The sequence below is a fragment of the Mirounga angustirostris genome, unplaced genomic scaffold (genome assembly GCF_029215605.1).
Source record: "Mirounga angustirostris isolate CCGP_5_RB_7025 unplaced genomic scaffold, mMirAng1.0.hap1 SCAF_5, whole genome shotgun sequence".
NCBI lineage: Eukaryota > Metazoa > Chordata > Mammalia > Carnivora > Phocidae > Mirounga > Mirounga angustirostris.
The window spans coordinates 94,541,374-94,561,176 of NW_026991713.1; the positions used below are offsets into that span (position 1 = coordinate 94,541,374).

At 38.8% G+C, this 19,803-nt stretch overlaps 1 protein-coding gene across 1 annotated transcript in view; it reads left to right on the top strand.

Annotated features, from left to right (window-relative positions):
- LOC123841422 (pregnancy zone protein-like) overlaps positions 1 to 19,803 on the top strand; it is a 44,578-nt gene that overhangs the window by 19,197 nt on the left and 5,578 nt on the right. The window contains exons 14-27 of the mRNA XM_045871020.3: positions 1,530 to 1,672; positions 5,042 to 5,191; positions 7,553 to 7,717; positions 9,894 to 9,996; positions 13,037 to 13,172; positions 13,558 to 13,786; positions 14,285 to 14,411; positions 14,613 to 14,734; positions 14,949 to 15,000; positions 16,943 to 17,026; positions 17,816 to 17,992; positions 18,279 to 18,366; positions 18,992 to 19,148; positions 19,541 to 19,615. Coding sequence (XP_045726976.1) covers positions 1,530 to 1,672; positions 5,042 to 5,191; positions 7,553 to 7,717; positions 9,894 to 9,996; positions 13,037 to 13,172; positions 13,558 to 13,786; positions 14,285 to 14,411; positions 14,613 to 14,734; positions 14,949 to 15,000; positions 16,943 to 17,026; positions 17,816 to 17,992; positions 18,279 to 18,366; positions 18,992 to 19,148; positions 19,541 to 19,615 — 1,808 coding nt within the window. The remainder of the gene's footprint in view (positions 1 to 1,529; positions 1,673 to 5,041; positions 5,192 to 7,552; positions 7,718 to 9,893; positions 9,997 to 13,036; positions 13,173 to 13,557; positions 13,787 to 14,284; positions 14,412 to 14,612; positions 14,735 to 14,948; positions 15,001 to 16,942; positions 17,027 to 17,815; positions 17,993 to 18,278; positions 18,367 to 18,991; positions 19,149 to 19,540; positions 19,616 to 19,803) is intronic.

Sequence of the window (19,803 nt, forward strand, 5' to 3'; positions counted from 1 at the left end):
AGAACTAAATTTGGAGATAGTATATCTTCCTGTTTTCATATATCTCTATAAAAAGACTTTTAGATAAAAACATTAATAAAATATGGTCCATGCCCTCAAGATGCCCTCAAGGTGTTATGCTTTTTATGTGCTTTTTATATGGTTTTAGTATTATCATTTCAAATTTTTTATGGAAGTATAATTAACACAATGTTATATTAGTTTCAGGTGTACAATATATTGATTCGACAATTCTGTACATTACTCAGTGCTCACCATGATAAGTTTAGTCACCATCTATCACCATACAGCATTATTACTATATTATTGACTGTATTCCCTATGCTGTACGACTCAGCCATAAAAAAAAGAATGGAATCTTGCTATTTGTGACAACATAGATGGACTTAGAGGGTATTATGCTAAATGACATAAGTCAGAAGTTTCAAATTTATTTTGACCCTGCGGTTTCTGTGTATTTTCACCACAAGCTGTCCTCAAATTTTCTATAGATATAGGACAGCTACAATTTTTAAAGCGTTTTATGCTATAAGGAACTTAGAACATTTATGAGAAAATTAAGTGGGTATATCCTATAAGCACTATGTATGCACACAGAAAGAAACCACTAAGATAAATACAGGGAATTCTCTGATAAAAATCAGAGACACACCTTGTTTTGTATGTGATTATTTGTCCTTGTATCTCTGCGGTATTGAAAATGGCCTGAAGTAGAGACTGTGTTGCATTCTTTGAATTATCCTCAGGCATATGACAGGCACTGTGTTGTTTTGGATCATAAATAGAGATAATTAAAGATGTCTAGAAGTTCTTCTCTCTTGACTTTTTTCTTCTTTTTTTTTTTTAAGATTTTATTTATTTGAGGGAGAGAGAATGAGAAAGAGAGAGAGCACATGAGAGGGGGGAGGGTCAGAGGGAGAAGCAGACTCCCTGCCGAGCAGGGAGCCCGATGCGGGACTCGATCCAGGGACTCCGGGATCATGACCTGAGCCGAAGGCAGTCGCTTAACCAACTGAGCCACCCAGGCGCCCTCAAATAAAATATATTTTTTAAAGATTTTATTTTTATTTATTTGATAGAGGGAGACACAGCGAGAGAGAGAACACAAGCAGGGGGAGGGTTAGAGGGAGAAGCAGACTCCTCGCTGAGCAAGGAGCCCGATGCGGGACTCGATTCCGGGACCCTGGGATCATGACCTGAGCCGAAGGCAGTCGCTTAACCAACTGAGCCACCCAGGCGCCCTCTCTTGACTTTTTTCTTAAGAAATCTTTTTTTTTAATTTTAAAACCAAAATGTGCATTAAATGTTTTTCTCTACGCAAGCAAAGGAAATGAACAAGTAATCCTACATCTTTAAGAAAAACTGTCATTGGTTCAGCATGTAGGTGTACGTGCACAATGGCAGAAATGCAAGTCTTCTCTTATTTTGTGTGTTCCAAATGTGAGTAAGTTTGGAGAGCCTCTTCTTTCTAAAGCTGAGAACTCTTCCCTCTTCCTAATCAATTATCTTGGACTTTTTTTATTCTCCAGTGAAAGGGGTATTTTCCTTCTCCTTTCGAGTGGACTCAGACATCGTTCCTGCTGCCCAGTTGCTGGTTTATGCTATTTTACCCAGTGGAGAAATTGTCGCCGATACTGAGAAACTCGAGATTGAAAACTGTTTTGCCAATAAGGTGGGTCTTTTGTGTAAGCAGTTCTTTTATTCATCTCCCCTTTGGAGGTATGAAAAAGAAGGAAAATATGTCCATTTTAAAAACTGCATAGGGCTCCTAAAACATCCTCCAAAGGACCTCCAAAGGCTGACAGAGATGCCATACCCTGCCTGAGAGGGCTAGTGAAAAAGTCCAAAGCAGGTGGCCATAAACACAATGTTTTAAAAATTTCTTGTTTTATCTTAAAATTCATGTGGAATCCAAAATCTGCTCTATTATAAAGCTTAAATAGTTTTAATTTTGCAGTGTTTTGTTCCCTAAATTTTCAATTAAAAATGATGCTTCACAAGGATGTGTCAGTTTTACCCCATTGTACCCCCTGACACACATCCATGTACTGCTGCAGAAACCAGTAACTCACTGTGAGTTAAATTCTGATAATACAGAACAGAGTATATGTATGTGCCCCATGTTAAGAAACATAGCCTGGGCCCTCTATGATAATGACCATAGCAGAAAAATCTAACATACTTGCAAATTTCCAAAGAATACATAGTTGTAATAAGAAGCCTACTGAAATATAAATAAGCTTTATCCCAAGAGAATTTTGTGCTGTAATTTTAACATTGACAATCAGATGACATTCACCAACTTCACATATCTTTTTAAAAATATACCTAGAAAGACTCTTTAACATGAGTTTTTGGGGGATTAAAACTCCATTTATAGCAAATGAACATTTCTGCAATGAAAACTATATTAGATTATCCTTTTTTAAATATATAATGATCCATATAAATAATGATCCGAGAAAAATACACAATGGATGCTGATTTAATTTTTAATTCCATCTTCCTAAAGAATGCTAGGAAGGTTTCCAAGAGCATAGTTTCTATTCTGTTTGAATGTTCTGTGTGTTACTTGTGAACCTGGGAGAGATTCCTGTCTCCAACTTCCATGCCCTTCCTGCTAATCATGGTAGTTAGGTGTTTGTTAAACCTTGGAATGGCCATGTTATGCTAATCGCTTTCAGCACAGTTTGCTCATTCCAGCAGTGGTTTTTCTCTGGTACAAAGCATGTGACAACTCCTGGGTAACACCAGAAAACTCCACAAAGAATCAAAAGCCCCTGGACACGATTCTCAACCTCTTCATGTTAAATATCTTGTAACTTACTCATCAGAAGTAGAGATAAGGGGCGCCTGGGTGGCTCAGACGTTGAGCATCTGCCTTTGGCTCAGGTCATGATCCCAGGGTCCTGGGATCGAGCCCCGCACCGGGCTCCCTGCTCCGCGGGAAGCCTGCTTCTCCCTCTCCCACCTCCCCCTGCTTGTGTTCCCTCTCTCACTGTGTCTCTTTCTGTCAAATAAATAAATAAAATCTTTAAAAAAAAAAGAAGAAGAAGTAGAGATAAGCTGGGGCGCCTGGGTGGCTCAGTCTGTTAATCGTCTGACTCTTGGTTTCAACTTGGGTCATGATCTCAGGGTCGTGGGTACGTTCTCTCTCTCTCTCACTCTCTCTCAAAAAAAAAAAAAAGTAAAGATAAGCTATGAAAAAATAAAAGTATTTAGAAGAAAGTTGACTGTTTTTATTTACCACTAAAAGTTAGAAAAGAGAGTTATTAAAATTACAAATTGAGGACCCTAGAAGGTAAACAACCTGACAGGTTGATGAACAGAGTGAAGAGCAGGCTGAGAATGTGAGGGAAGATCCAGGTCAGTTGGAGATGTGTGTTCCCTCAAATCAATAATATACTTTAAGTATTTTCTTCAATTTTCATAGGGATAGAGAAAAGGCATTTTCTATTCAAAATTCATATCCCTCTTTCTTACCTTAAAAATAACAGATTTAGGATACATGTTAAATACAATGTAAGAATTTAAATTGCCTGTCATTCTTGACTGGATATGATTATTTATTAAGGATAACATTGATTAATATGGTTAAGTGAAGACTCTCAAAGTATGTCTTAAAATTCTCTTTTGTTTTCATATCAATAAAACATTTTACATTTTCTAACATAGCCACTTCTTGATTAATAGTATTTTCAGTTGATTATAATCCTAAATAATTCATGTGTTCCTTTGAAATAGGCAGTCACAAACATATTTTAAGAAACTTAAATTCTCTAAAAATAAAAACAAACATGCTTAAAATAGAATTCTCCATAAGCAGTGTTTTCATAATATATTGAACTCTAGAGATGAATATTACTTCATTTTTTTAAAGATTTATTTATGTATTTTGAGAGAGAGAGGGAGGGAGCACGAGTGAAGGGAGGGACAGAGGGAGAGAATCTTCAAGCAGACTCCCTGCTGAGCGCAGGGCTCAATCTCATGACCCATGAGATCATGACCTGAGCTGAAACCAAGAATCAGACGCATAACCGACTGAGCCACTCAGGTGACCCTAGAGATGAATATTATTTCATTTTGAGGATAAATCAATTAATATTTTTCATATAGGTTTCATGATACATGAATCCAACTGTTACATTAATTCACAGATCACATAGCAGGGTTATCATCGTTAATTTCAGCAATCCAAGCCAAATATTATTTAACTAAACATACTGACATTTCATTCCAATCCAAATCAACGTGCAGTTCAAGAACCTAAAAAGTTACCTGATGCTACTACAGTATCTAAATTCTAAATGATTTTATTTTATATTTTAAATATAAAATAAAACTCAGATTCCACTCAGGAAATGTTTACATAAACATAGGGAACTGATAGTTTCACTTATCAGTGAGTTTCTTCTGGCCAAAGCAGAATCAAATCTCTGAAAAAATTAGGCACAATTTTCCATTATTTTGTAGTTCTTATTCTTTATTCACAGTTCTTTGAATTTTCTCAACCAGTTAACTCTCAGAATGTATATTAGCTGTTCATTTTTTTAATGACCCAATAAATCCCCGATCCCGATAAACAGTACCGCACCCCTTTTGAATGTCAGATGACTAAGACTGCCACCTGGAGGAGACTTCAGGCAGCTGGTCACATGATTTTTCATGGCACCAGGCAAACTACACACATTCACCACAAAAACACTACACAGAGATAGGTCAACTATAGCAAGGTATGTATCTTTGTTAGCATATGTGTTCTTATTCCCATTCAGGATTCTGTTTTAATGTGACCAAAACCAATTTACATTTCACCAGTTATAGAAGGCACAGGAAACCTGAGTTAACTGGGAACACATTTCCAAGTTATTCCAGAGATAGTTAACCAGTAGTCCCGAGGTGTATGCACCTCTTAAGCCTGGTCTAAAACGGATGAAGAGAAGCCAAGTGTAGAAAGAATTAGTCCTAGCCTGGGGTAGAAGAGAGTGTTGAGGTAGCAAAACTTAGTAAATTGAATGCCATAATCATATCCTCTTTACAGGTAAATTTGAGTTTCTCCGAAGCCCGGAGCCTGCCAGCCTCACACAACAACCTAGAGGTCATGGCCACTCCTCACTCCCTCTGTGCCCTCCGTGCCGTAGACCAGAGCGTTCTGCTGATGAAGCCTGAAGCTGAGCTCTCCCCTCAGTCGGTGAGTCCCCTTTCAGCCTCGCATGTCAGAAAATGCACAAATGAGAAGACCAGCTTGAGAAACTGGAGGTTGTAGCTAAGAGGACATGTTCTTCCGAGTGTCAGGCATAGCGTAGTAAGTTATGTATGAGATGGAATTAGGTTCAGTTCCACAAAAGACATTGCACAAAGGGCTTCACAGGTCTCACCTCGCTTCATTCTCTGTTATAATACATTCTCAGTGAGGGAGCAACATGGCTGCCCCACCGCGTTCCCTGCCTAGCACGGTACCTCCTGCATAAAAGATGCTCAACACATTGTCAATGAATGAATACATGAAGAATAATTCTTTAAGGTGGGTATTATTACCTTAATTTTAAGAATGAAGAAAACTCAGCTAGGATAGATCAAGCCACTACAGAAAGAGCAGGCCAAAAATCTATCTTAAGGGGGAATTGGAATCAAATTTCTCATTTGATGTCACCTTTAATGCACCATGTTTCAAGAGAGTTAGTGAAATGCCCGATTTTTAAGCTTTCCTTAAAATCTAGGCACTTACTCACTGCTTTGAAGTATGGACAAAAGAGAGTTTCCATTCAAACTTGTCTTTTAGAGATGCCTCTTGTAACAAAGCACTTTCCAATAAGCCCTGTAGTTTACTTTCATCATCCCTTTATTTATCTAACAAATGTTCACTGCATCTTGACTAGAGGCTGGAGCCTGCTCTGGGAACAGGAGTTCTATTGGTGAACAATCAGACGTGGTTTTTTGACCATCTTAGGCTTGCAGTCTTATTTGGTATTAAAATAAACAAACAAGCAACAGAAACAAATAAACATGTAATAGTTCCAAATTCTGCTAAGTATAATGGAAGGAACAAAAAAAAAAATGTTGACATAAAGAAAAAACGAGTTGGACATTTTTTGAAATAGTGATTAGGAGTGTCCTCTTAGAGGGTCAGGAAACAAAGGGCTAGGGGCAGGCATGAAAAAGAATGAGAGCAGCGTGCCTGTAGGTCTTGAGGTCACACTAAGACTGGAATGCTCTAAAAGGGAAAGGTAATGGCCTAATATGTAGTGGGGGGTGGGGGGCGAAGGATAGTAGAGACTGTAAGTAAAATGGAAAGTAAGGAAGATTGTGACGAGCTTTGTTAGCCTGGAGCAGAAATCGGAGTTGACAGTAAATGCTATGGTAAATCTCAAGAGTTTTTGGTTTTTTTTTTTTTAAGATTTTATTTATTTATTTGAGAGAGAGAGAGAGCACGAGTGGGGGCAGGGCGGGGAAAGGGAGAAGCAGGCTCCCCACTGAGCAGGAAGACCAGTTCACAGCTCGATCCCAGGACCCCAAGATCATGACCTGATCACAGGGCAGACACTTAACCACCGAGCCAACCAGGCGTCCCAAATCTGAAGAGTTTTAAACAGCAGAGTGACAATTCAGTTTCTCTGTTAAGAAGATGTTGTTTGCTGCTGAGGGGATGAGAGCAAGAATGAAAGAACAGAAACAGTTAGTAGGTTATTGTAGTAGCATAGATAAGAGATGAACGCAGCCAGATTAGGAGGTCCGCACGGAGGCCAGTGTTTGCTTAATGGCCTGGGTACTATGTGACTGAGCAGGTGGCCGACACTAGGCTCTCAGCAAAAAGTGAACTGTAGTTGGTTTATTTCTCAGTTGCCTGTGCACCTAGTTTTTTCTCAAGCTAAAGTTGGTCTTGAAACAGTAGACTAAAACAAACAAACACTTAGTAAGAGTTAAAAACAACTTAATCATTTTATAAAGTGGGAAAAGAAATGAATCAAGAATTTACAGTGATTATTTCTGAGTGATGGGATTATGAGTGGCTTTTGTTCTCTCATCACACTTCTCTGTACTGTTCACATTTTCTGCTTCCTTTCTTTTTAAAGATTTATTTATTTATTTGAGAGAGAGAGAGTGCACATGCAAGTAGGGGAGGGGAACAGAGGGAGAGGGAGAATCTCAAGCAGACTCCCCGAACATGGAGCCCGATGTGGGGCTTGATCTCATGACCCTGAGATGATCATGACCTGAGCCACCCAGAAGCCCCTCGACTTCCTTTTAAAAGAATGCATTTGGGCTAGGACAAGGGAAACTTCAGTTTAATTCTTACTCAGCCAAAATGGGCTCTGAGACTTTGGTCAATTAATTTGATTTCTCTATGTATTCATTTCTCTTGTACAACAGCAGGATTAGGATCCATAACTTTCATTATCTCTGCATGATTGTCTGTGTTCCTTTTTATAGTGTTGGCATGGGAGTATTAAATAAACACCACAATCTTTTAAATCTCAAATTGAACATTATCACACAAAACAAAATTAAAAAACAAAACAAGAGTTTTCCCTTTGTTCTCTCAATATTGTAGGTCTTTAATTTGCTACCAGTAAAGAGTGTCCTTAGCGTTGGATATGGAGGTCCCCTGAACAAAGATGATGAGCAATGTATCGATGCAGAGGACATAATTCACAATGGAATCGTTTACACACCAAAACGGATCCTGGATGATGATGATGTTTACAGTATTTTTGAGGTAATTCATCGTCCTGAAAATATAACCAAAACTGAGTTTTAAGTCTTTGTTAAAATGGAGAACACGTGGATTTCTAAGCTCTAGAATCTGATCTTGTGCCCCCTAAAACAAAGCTAAGATTATCAGAGAAATACTGAACCCTCAGAGGAATGGAGAACTTTGTATACATACAGATATTCAATCACCAATTTATCTGGCTCTTTAAAGAACAAAGGGTGTACTTTTAGAGCCCACAACCTTAACCAAGTTGATCCCAAAGCCGTTTACTACTGTCATATCCTCCTCTCAGCCTCTGTCAGAGATTCTCGTATGTGAGAATAACCAAACATTTTCCATAGTACCTCTGCTGTCCTTGGAAAGTGAATACCTTATTAGCAGCCTTATAGCAAGCAGCCTTTTGCACAATAAATACATATTAAATGAATAAATGACTGAATACACAAAGTATACTTTCATCATCTTCAGTACAGCAAAATTTCCAGAAAACTTGGAAGTAGCCTTTCAGAAGAAAAGATTTACAAAACTTGGGTAGTCACGCTAGCATTATGGGTCTATTAGATAAAATGTTTATCTTTGAGATTAACTGTAATGAGGCAGTGTTATGCAAGGAGAGTTTATCCGGTTTGTGAGATTAAATCTTATCACCACCGGAAGGACTAACCACTCTCTTTATACTTTGAGGAAAACATGTCATTCTTCTGCAGCGTGGCAGACAGCAATTTAAATCTCCCTCGTCTGGAGCCTCCAGAATCATCAATTAGTTGGTGGTAGGGATAGGAAGAGGACTTTTTAGGTTTACTAGCTAATTGTTTAATCTTTAAACATGTATTTCTGATGTCTTTCTCCCTATTCCATGTCATGTCACTACGGACAGTGTCCTGCCACTCAGGGCAGTGCCCGATGTCCTACAATTTCCCAGTACTCTGAGATAAGACAGCAAGTAGTATTTACCTGTGACTAGTATTGAAGAAAAAGACAGTTGGGACCAGGTGGGCTGTAGGAATCAGGCATGTCTGCTTTGGATGCAGAGATTCAAGATACTTAAAACAAGGAAGAGAGGAGGTAAGAATAAATTCTGAAAGAGCTGAGCTGAGCATAGAGATTCAGGGAAAGGTATATATTTTCCAATAAAACATGAACAAAGCCAACTTTACTAAGACCGTGAAGAAAAATCTCCAATATGCAACCCTATAATTTCAAATGAAAAGAAACAAATTACTCTGTACAGTAAAGCCATGAGATACACACACACACACACACACATGCACACACGCACGTTATATTTGTTTGGGGGGAGAAAAGAAAGGGAAGATAAATATCCTAGTGTAAAATATTTAGTTTCTTGGATGCAAAATATAAAGGGGCATCAGCTTATAGCACACAAAATTCAGAAATAGGAATCAGAAGACATGAGTTCTGATCCCAACTTCTCTTCACTAACTGGATGAACTGGATTTTCTGTGAATCTGTTTTCCTATTTATAAAATAGCTCTGTTCCCTATTGTGTGGAATTTTCACAAGGGTCCTATGAGCTCTGTCCATAATAATATGGAAGTGTGATAATGTAGGGAAGGAAAAATTTTTCCTCTACCCTCCTTCAGGGTTTTCCGGCTGAACTAAGAATTAATTTACATGAGACAGATTAACTGGAGAAAAAAATAGTTTCATTACGTGTTCACAAAGGCCCAATAATGAAACCGAGACCTAAAGAAATGAACAAGCTCCTGGTTCTTATACTTTTTAGACAAAGACACAATGAATTTAGGAGAGATTGACAGGATAAGGAAAACAGATGTTTGGGAGCTTTAGGATTCTAAGTGGAATTTGGGTTGAGGTCGTAGATTAGAAAACAAAAATAACAGGGCTTGTTTCTACAGCTTTCTTGGCTTTAGAGTTTCTATCTCTGGTGATAAGGATTTTTTTTTTTTTTTTCGTTCTTAGTACAGGGAGGATATCTCTCATGTGGGAGATGTGTTTCCTGCTGTGAGGGGACAGAGGAGGCACTGAGTGTCCTTGCACCAGCTATCTCCCGAATAACTTCAACTCAAAATAATCAATATGCCATGTGGGACATTTGGGGGCAGCCTGCCCTTGGCCCCTATAGTCCAAATGTAAGGCAATATTCCACTCTCAAGACTGGATTGCCAGTATGCTTTCATAGTTCTTTCTCGTCCAGTCTGCAGGATTAAATATTTTTACCAACTCAAAAATCCACAAGCCGCATTGTCAGCTGCTTCTGACGCGTCCAGGAATGCCTATGCCCTATGCAGGAAGTAACGGTGAGATTTATTTGCCTGCTAGGATAATAGGGAAAAAAATGATGTTTTTCTGCATATAAATGTTGTGACTCTGGAGCAACTTCTTGGTAAGTTTTCTCCAAATAACATCTCCACCGCCCCCCAAAAATGGGATTTTTAAAGCAATTGTTGTTTCTTTCTTTTCTCTCTCTCTCTCTCTCTGAGATCAAAATTGACTGTCATTTTGTCCTAGCCTTCAGTGATCTTGCTATTTCAAATCCGCCTTATCCAGGTGGTTGCAACAGCTCCATTGGTCAGGATAAGACAGACTATGCCGCAGTAACAAACAAACCCCCACATCTCAGTGACTAAGCGTATGACAGCTTTATTTTTTGCTCACACAAAACTGCTTTTGAGTCCAGTAGCTGTCCGGAGCAGCTCGTTACCAGTGAGTTGGGGATACGCGTTCTGCTTTCACCTTGTGACTCCATCTCCAGTGTGACATTGAAGGTCATTACCATGGGAAAGGAGTTGGTTCGCACATGACCTTTTTTGGTCAGCTGTGGAAAAGGCATATATCACATCTGCCCTTACTGCAAGGGAGGCTGAGAAATATGAAGGATCATACGGATATTTATCATCTGTGTCATATTCTTTTATAAAAATCAAAGTGATTTTGATATATTGGACAAAATAGAATAATCCAACTTTTAGCAGATATTCTGCTAGCCTCCTATTGTGTTCCAAGTACACCTGGAAATGAGGGAAAGTTGAAAAGATTCTGAGTACTTTTTTCAACTGCTGTCAGACCTAGAGGAATTTCTCACTGCATGTTTGAATATCTTCTAATCCTACGTCCTAAAAAGAAATGTGCTGGTATAAAGTGTTTCCTAAAAATAAACACACACTTTAATACAGTAGAGATATTTTAATACAGTAGAAATTATTTACCTAAGAAGACAAAGAATAAAGTTCTAGTTGGCAACAGAGGAGTAAGTGAGAATATTCCCTCAACAGAAAGAAAACTCTGTGTACAAAAAAAAAAAGAAAAGAAAAGAAAAAGAAAATTCTGTGTACAGAAAAAAGAGTACTGTACTAAGAGCAAGAGGACATGTTCTCATCACATTCCTGCATGGTAGGACATATGGAACTTTGAAAATTCACAGACTCACTTAAACTTTCAAAGGTTCAGTTTCTTCCAATCTAAAATCAAAGTGACAACATCAAAGTTACTGAGTGTATGTGTGACTATAAAAGAAGAAAATAGAATTATGATTCCATTAATAGTATGTTTTTTAAAGAAATACTTGAAAAGCACTATTACATTATTTTCATATCCCTCTTAATACCAAGGGTGTATTTTCTTTCCAATTCTAAGAGAAAACATGTTCATAGAATGACCCAGAAAACCTGAAAACAGAGTACCATCATTACATTCCTTTTTTTAAAAAAGATTTATTTAGGGGTGCCTGGGTGGCTCAGTCGTTAAGCGTCTGCCTTTGGCTCAGGTCATGATCCCAGGATTCTGGGATCAAGCCCCGCATCGGGCTCTCTGCTCTGCAGGAAGCCTGCTTCTCCCTCTCCCACTCCCCCTGCTTGTGTTCCCTCTCTCGCTGTGTCTCTCTGTCAAATAAATAAATAAAATCTTTTAAAAAAATTAAATTAAATTAAAAAAAAATAAAAAAGATTTATTTATTTGCAAGAGAGAGAGAGAGGTGTCCCATGCAAGCAGGGAGAGGGGCAGCGGGAGAGGGAGAAGCAGACTCCCCGCTGAGCATGGAGCCCAACACAGCTCCATCTCACAACCCTGAGATCACAACCTGAGCAGAATGATAACCAAGAGTTGGATGCTTAACCAATTGTGCCACCCAGGGACCCCCATCATCGCATTCTTATCCCACATATTTTGTAAGGCTCTAGCAAATTTTGCATTTGTATTTGTCACCTATCCATCCTTTCCTTTTCATTTCCACCTTAGTCTTGTGCCTCATTATTTCATAAGGAAATGACTTAAAAACCACCCTAACTTACCTTTCTTGCCTCCAGTCTTTCTCCACTTCAATCTGTCCTGGATACTGTGAAAGGCATTATCACACTTAAACATGGCTTTTATCATGTCACTTATTTCTCATAGATGGTCACTATTTCCAGAATTCATAGAATTACTGTCCTTAAGGTTTTAAAAAAGCATGTCCTATGATATTATTTTATATATGTGTAAAATATATATATGTCACATTTCTATTTATATATTTATACCTGTGCTCCCTATCTTCTGATCTCTAGAGTATCACTTTTTTTTTTTAAATCAGGCTAACTCCTACCTTAACAGATCTAATTTATTTGTCCTAATCTTCATGGAGTTTTATTATATAATTACATCTACTATTTACTCAACACAGCCCTAAAATAGACATCCTACTTGATTTTCCCCGTGGAGCATCCCTTCTGACCTCTGCGTGTGTATTAACAGAGCCATTTCCATCAAATACCTCTTCCATTCTCCTCTGTTTCTCATCCTTCAATGATCATCTAAAAGTCTACTTTGGTGAAGTCTTCTTTGGCCAATCTGAAGCTCATTTTCTGTCCTTTATTGAGTCTCTGCTGTCTGTAACACATACTTTACTGTATCCTAGAGTTTCTGTCTGTATCTCAATCACCATAAAATAAAAAAGCATTTCTGAAATCCTCTTGCTGTAGCTCCTATTCATTCTTCTTGTTTGATCCTCACTGCAAATGAAGAATACGTGATCATTCTTTCAGCATAAAAAGAGTATTTGGTGTATTAAGTTACTCCTTATTCTTCCCGTTACCCATTGAATAATCAGCTTCTAGAGAGCTTCATTTGCTTTCATGTCTAGAGGAAAATACATTTACCTCCAGACTCTTTGAAGAAGCAATAGGATTAGCTTTCCTAGAGGACAAATAGATAAATGAACAAAGTCACAAGCTGGTAGATTAAGCTGTTCCAGTAATAAATATTCCCTGAGCAAACGACCTTATTCTACTCGAGAACTAGGCAACTAGAAATTCATGATAAAAATGAGGCTTACATTGGGCCCTTCATATTGTTCTGCCACAGCCCTTCCTCTAGCACGTGGTATTGAAGGACCAGCTTATCCAATGTTCACCAGAGAGAATCCTCCAGCTGTGGAAGTGAAAGAGACGGTCCGGAAGTACTTCCCTGAGACCTGGATCTGGGACTTGGTGCCACTCGAGTAAGTTGTGTGTTGCCCAGGATTTCGTTTAGGAAGAGATGTGACTCATCCTCCATGATTCTGATGTTCCTGAGCCTTGTAGTTCTGCTCCACTTCTTTCTGGTAAACATTTAGGTTCATAGTTCATTGATCTCATAGCTCAACAATGCGATTTTTTTTTTCCAATTTGGTCCTGAGATATCTAAAATCATGCCAAGTGGGAAACTACCCTTGCCCCTAAAAGGAAAGGAAAACCTTTCAGAGACTTTGCTAGGAGTGCCGAATCTAGGATCAGGTTTAGTATTGACCATACTGGGTTACTAGGTTAGCATGCTCCACAATCAGCTTGGGTCCATGCTAAAAAAAGGATTGACTCACAAAGGCTTCCTCTTATTCTTTTCTCTAGTTCATCAGGTAGAAATGAGTTGGCAGTGAATGTCCCTGACACCATCACAGAGTGGAAGGCTAGCGCACTCTGCTTGTCTGGATCGACAGGGCTGGGCCTCTCCCCCATCATCTCTCTTCAAGTGTTCCAGCCCTTCTTCCTGGAACTCATTCTCCCCTACTCTGTGGTGCGAGGAGAAGCCTTTACGCTCAAAGCCACCGTGTTCAACTATTTGTCCCATTGCATTCGGGTAAGGGCACTTCTCTGGGAGTGAGCAAAAGTGGAAGGAGACGCACAGTTACCATTTAATATCCGGGTCTCCTAGGTAATCTCCCAGCAAATCATAGCTGAAGAATGATGTAGACTAATTTGGGAATGGAATAGTTGCTAAGAGCAAAGCTCCCTGACTGGTCCAAGGTGGTAAGGTTATATTCATTTGGGGCTTTATTTTTTGTGTATTCCTAAATTCAGACATCATATCCACCTGATTATTTTTCACTCTGACTAAAGCAAACATCTCTTCGTTGTGTTGGCACAAGCCTAAACCCTGGGAATATCTCAATTCTTGTTGGTTTTTCAGTTCCCTATTGGCAACATTAAACTACAAAGCGTTGGACAGGATTTACCTTGTTTGAACAATTTCTCAAAGCCTCTCAATTAGTTCCCATTGTCCCATGATGCTCCTTGCCCCATCATTGTCCCTTGACCTGTGTTCTTTCTCAAACTTGTGCGTGGGTATGGGGGACAGGTCCGCGTGCAGCTGGAAGCCTTTCCTGACAAGTCAGCGGACCTAGTGAAAAAGAATGAAGAAACTCCCTGTGTTTGTGGAAATAGGCAGAAAACTATGTCCTGGGCTGTGACCCCAAAGTCACTGGGTAAGTGGTAAAGTTGTTGACAAATCCTACTTCCTATGTTGTAATGATGTGCTTTCTGCTCTGATCCAGATACATGTTTTTTTCCTCCTCCTTCAACAATGATGCATTGAAAGAAAATTATATGCAATATAGGAGATACTTGAAAAGACAAACCATGCAATATAGAATACTGTTTAACTCATTAAGAATCTTATTCCCCAGGAAAGGTGAATTTCACAGCTACTGTGGAAGCCCTGCAGTCTCAGGAATTGTGTGGCAACGAGGAGCCAAGAGTCCCAGCACTTGGACGGAAGGATACCGTAATCAAGCCCTTATTAGTTGAGGTATGCCGATAAACTTTCTCTGAGTCTCAGAGCCCTTTTTATATTACAGCATTATATAATATGTCTGTGACAGTGACATTTCACTCCTCAAAATACAGATGTATCTACAACTCAGCTTCTTACTAACGTTTTCTCTCTACTTTAAAGTGATTGATTTTTTTTCCTATACACTCAGTATGACCTTCCTTTTTCACTTTTTTTTTCCAATATAAAGCCTGAAGGAATGGAAAAGGAAGAAACTTTCAACACACTCCTCTGTGCTTCAGGTAAGTGTCAAAAATAAACAAAATTCGCCTGTTAAACCACTTGCCAAAGTGTATAATTTTAGAATGCTCTTTGTGGTATGTTTTCCTCTGGAAAAGAAAATAGTGTACTCTCCCATGTGCAAATCTAACGATATTTGATTCAGAACAGTCTTTTCCTGATGAAGGCTTAAAGGCTTATAGAAGTTAAAAGACTTACCTAAAAGCTCCTGGCTAATAATGAGAACTAAAGTTGATGACCATAGAATAGGATTCTTTCCAATATCCCTGTGTTTTTCAAACTTCTTCCTAAACAATTTTTGAAGTATTGAAATATCTATGTGGCAATAGTACTATTTATTATTCAATTAATAGTTTAAAGGTACTCAAGTCTAATTTACTTGTGTAAATTACTTGAAGAAGAACTTCAGGTCACTAACATATATAGGAAACCAATATTTTACTAATACCATTAATATAATCATATAAAAATTACCATTAAAATACTCAACTCTGCACTATCTAGAATCATCTTGAGGACGATGTTCAGTGTGCAGATCTCTCCTCTCTAGAAGTATCCCTTCCCTTGATAATCTCATTTAGTAACAGAACTCGAATAACAACTTTGTACTGGAGACCACAAAATATACAACTTGGGTCCACACTGCTTTCCTAATTCGAACTCGTGTATTCAGTTGCCCATAATCATCTCCACTTACAGGCCTGTAGGCTAATAGGCATCTCAAACTAGCATGTTCAAAACTGCTCTTCTGCTGGTCCCCACAAACCTACTCCTCCTACAATTTTCTCCATCTCGGATGATGGAAATTCAGTTTTTTTACTTGCTTGAAATAAAAACTTTGGAGTAATCCTTTTCTATGTTCTTTCTCTTATACTCCACACCCAATCTACTTTCAAATCTAGTTGGTTCCACCTTCACATTATATCCAGAATCTTCCCACTTCTCACTATGTCCACTTCTACTCCAGTCTTGTCTCTCTTCGATCTTCTCAATAACCTCTTAACTGGTCTCCTGGTCATCTTTCCTTGATCCCCTACAGCAAGAGGAATCATTTAAAGCACATTTCAGATCATGTGCCTCTTCTGTTCAAATCTTCCAAGAGTTTCCCACATCCCTGAAAGTTAAAGCCTATGTCTCCAATGTCCCCTCCAAACCCTCACTACCGCCATGACTTCATATCCTATTACTCTCTCCCTTACTCACCCTCTCTGGCCACACCGGACTCCTAGATTGGTCTTGCAACACAGCCACCATGCTCTAATCTCTGAAATCTTTTCACTTTTTGTTCCTTCTTCCTGGAAGTCTCTTCCCCCAGATATCTATAAATCTTACTCCTTGACATACGTAAGGTCTCCAGTCACCTCTGATTTTGTTTTATCAAAGAGGGGAAACTGCTTCCCACACCCTACACTTTCTGATTTGCTCTGTCTTACTAGCTCACCCATATAAACACTCTGCTTTAATTTTCTCTATAGAACTTATTAGCATCTATCATACTAAATATTTATTTGTTATCTTATTACTCCCATTAAAGTGAAAACTGGGAAGTCAGGAAATTTTTTTGAAAATTGTTTATCATTGCACTTAAAACAGAACTTGGCATATAGCACACACTTAACACATATTTATGACATGAATGTTATTTTCAAAAAACACTAATAATAAGTATTAACATAAACAATGAAGGGAAAGAAATAAGCATAACGTAAGGTATATGCTTATAAGGAAATCTGTAAAAATTTAGCACAAACATATATTAATATGAACTTCACTGCGAGATGAATCATGACTTTAGGAGAAAATCAGACTGCATCAAAGAAATTATAGAATGATCAAGAGACATGAGAGGTTGGAATTTGATCAAAAAGAGGAAAAATTTCAAAAAAATAGAATATTTCTCTCATTTTTTCCCTTCCCTTATATATATTTGTCTTCTTTCATTAGAAACTGGTGTATCTGAAAAGTTGTCACTAAAAGTTCCTTCAGATGTGGTTGAAGGATCTGCCAGGGCGACGTATTCGGTTTTGGGTGAGTCTGCCAGCCCAAGGCAAGCAGCTGTCCATCTCATTACTCTAGTGCATGCAGCCTCACCATCCACAGTTAATGAAGACTTTGACTGTTGGCATTGGATTGAGAGAAAGAGCGCTAAGCTAAGAATCTCATTGTATATTAGTCAGAAAGGGGGTTGAATAGATGTTGTGCTACTTCTTATACCTTGGCATACTCGAAAGAGTAAGAAGGGTCACTTCTCTGTACCCTCATCTTCAGAGATTGACTAGGTGGTGATGCTTCCTAATAGATTTGAAAACAGTTGGTTTTTACCAGACATGCGGTTCATCAGAAAAGATGTGCCCAGCCATTGTTTTTCCAATCCTGGAATCATCGACTTTCTTTGTCCCACTTTTCTCTATCCTTTCTATTTCTTGTTTTTCTTCAGCTCTTATGCTTTCTTGTCCTTCCCTCCATATGTGATTTGACCTCTCATTTAGCTAGTAATCTATCTTCCTATCCCAACAGAAACCAGCTCTGCGTTCCTCTGATTTTTTTTAAGGATTTATTTATTTATTTGAGAGAGAGAGAAAGAGGGGGAGAGAGAGAGAATGAGAGCGCCTGTGCTAGCGAGTAGAGGGAGGAGCAGGGCAGAGGGAGAGAATCCTTAAGCAGACTCCCTGCTGAGCACAGAGCCCAACGCAGGGCTCGATCCCATGACCCATGAGATAGATCATGACCTAAGCAGAAACCAAGAGTTGGACACTTGAATGACTGAGCCACCCAGGCACTCTTGCTCTGATTTTTTTAATGTCTTTCATTCCCCAGGTGACATATTAGGCTCTGCAATGCAAAATCTTCATAATCTTCTCCAGATGCCGTATGGTTGTGGAGAGCAAAATATGGTCCTTTTTGTCCCTAACATCTATGTTCTGAACTATCTGAATGAGACACGACAGCTGACAGAGACTATCAAGTCCAAAGCCATCAGCTACCTCATCAGTGGTGAGCAATAATCCCAAAAGGAGAAATCTTAATTGATTCCCCAAATATCTCTCTCAGTGAACTCAAATCAGCATCCCTTTGGTTAAGATTTCATAATCACTGTTGGTGTGACAACCAATGAAATGTCCCACTCTACTACCGAAAATTCAATGGCATTATCAAGCCTTGGAGACATCTTAATAAAATAGTAGTTTTCCTATGATTCCTATCCAAGTATTGAGGAAAAAACTGATTTATTCTCCAACGTCTCTGCTATTTCATAAATCTATGAATATTTCTTCTTCAGGGTACCAAAGGCAGTTGAATTATAAGCACAGTGATGGTTCATACAGCACCTTTGGGGATCATAGTGGCAGAAGTCAGGGAAACACTTGGTAAGATAATTATTTCCACATGCTTGCTATAGATCCATTCTATTCTGGAATTCTGGAAATAATTATTCTCTGATACCTGGAGTTCTTTCATGGAAATGTGTTATCCTTTAAAAATCCATATGTCTGTCATCACTACTGTGTGATCTCACCATTTCGTGTACGAATGCAGGCCATCTGTGATAGCACAGTAAATAGCAGTAAAATAAAGATCCCCCCAAATGGAAATATAAGGCAGAAAGTGTTATAATGTGAAATGGTAGTAGGAGAAGCTTCTATACTGTGCATTAAGGGAAAGGAAGAGGGAAAAGACAGAAAGAGACTGTGATGTTATTAAAATCATTCAGGAAATCGCAGTGTGGGTGATGGAAAGGTTTGGAGGCTCCAGCAAACATTTCATGAGAAAAAAAAAAAAGTGGAAAGCATCAATTCAGGAGAAACGAATAAAGTTGAGATTTAAAAAAGGAAGTCAGATACTTGATGAACAAACAAGAATATTTAGTGTGCAAGTGTCATTTCCCCACCAATTCCTCCCCTGGATGGCGAAGACCAATGTCTGAATGCAGTTGCCCAAAGTGAGCTTTAAATGTGAGATGGTCCTCATGTCTATCTCTTCTGTGCTGGACAGGCTCACTGCATTTGTGCTCAAGTCCTTTGCTCAAGCCCAGTCGCACATTTTTGTGGAGATGTCACACATCACCAATGCCCTCACCTGGCTCTCACAGAGACAGAAAGAAAATGGTTGTTTCCAGCGCTCCGGATCACTGCTAAATAATGCTATTAAGGTAGTGCCATTCATTTTGTTCTAGTCCCTGAAAATAGTGACATGTAATGAGGAGAAAATGCCTCCTGCTGATTCCTCACATCTTGGTGACATAGCTTTGAGGAAGGATGGTACTCTCTAAAGCTTCTGAAATCTGACAATAAATTAGTAGTTTTTTACTAAATTATAAAATACTGTGCAAAAAAAAAACCCAATATATTACTAAAAGTGAGGGGAAATGACTTGGGACAGATTCGAGAATATGAGGGTGGAGGGGAAAGGGGGAAAAATCAATAATATTGCACAAGGAAAGATGCTTTCTAGTGAAGAGTGTGCAGGGGGATAAGTAGAATGAGCCAGCTCTGGCTAATGAATATTGGAGTGTTTGAGTATCTCTGCCTCTGATCTTTACAGGGTGGGGTAGATGATGAACTGACGCTCTCTGCCTACATCACCATTGCTCTGCTGGAGATGCCACTACCTGTCACTGTATGTACCAGCACAGTCCCTGTAGCTCCCTCACAAGTATAAGGCATACAAATCATGAAACTATGACTCTCTGAGGAAAATGAGTTGTGGTTTTCATGTTATTTAGTTTTGGTATATTTCACTAGACCATAAAAGACCAGATCCCTTTGGAAGCTGCAGAGGAAATGATTCTCTGGTCAGAACCCGTG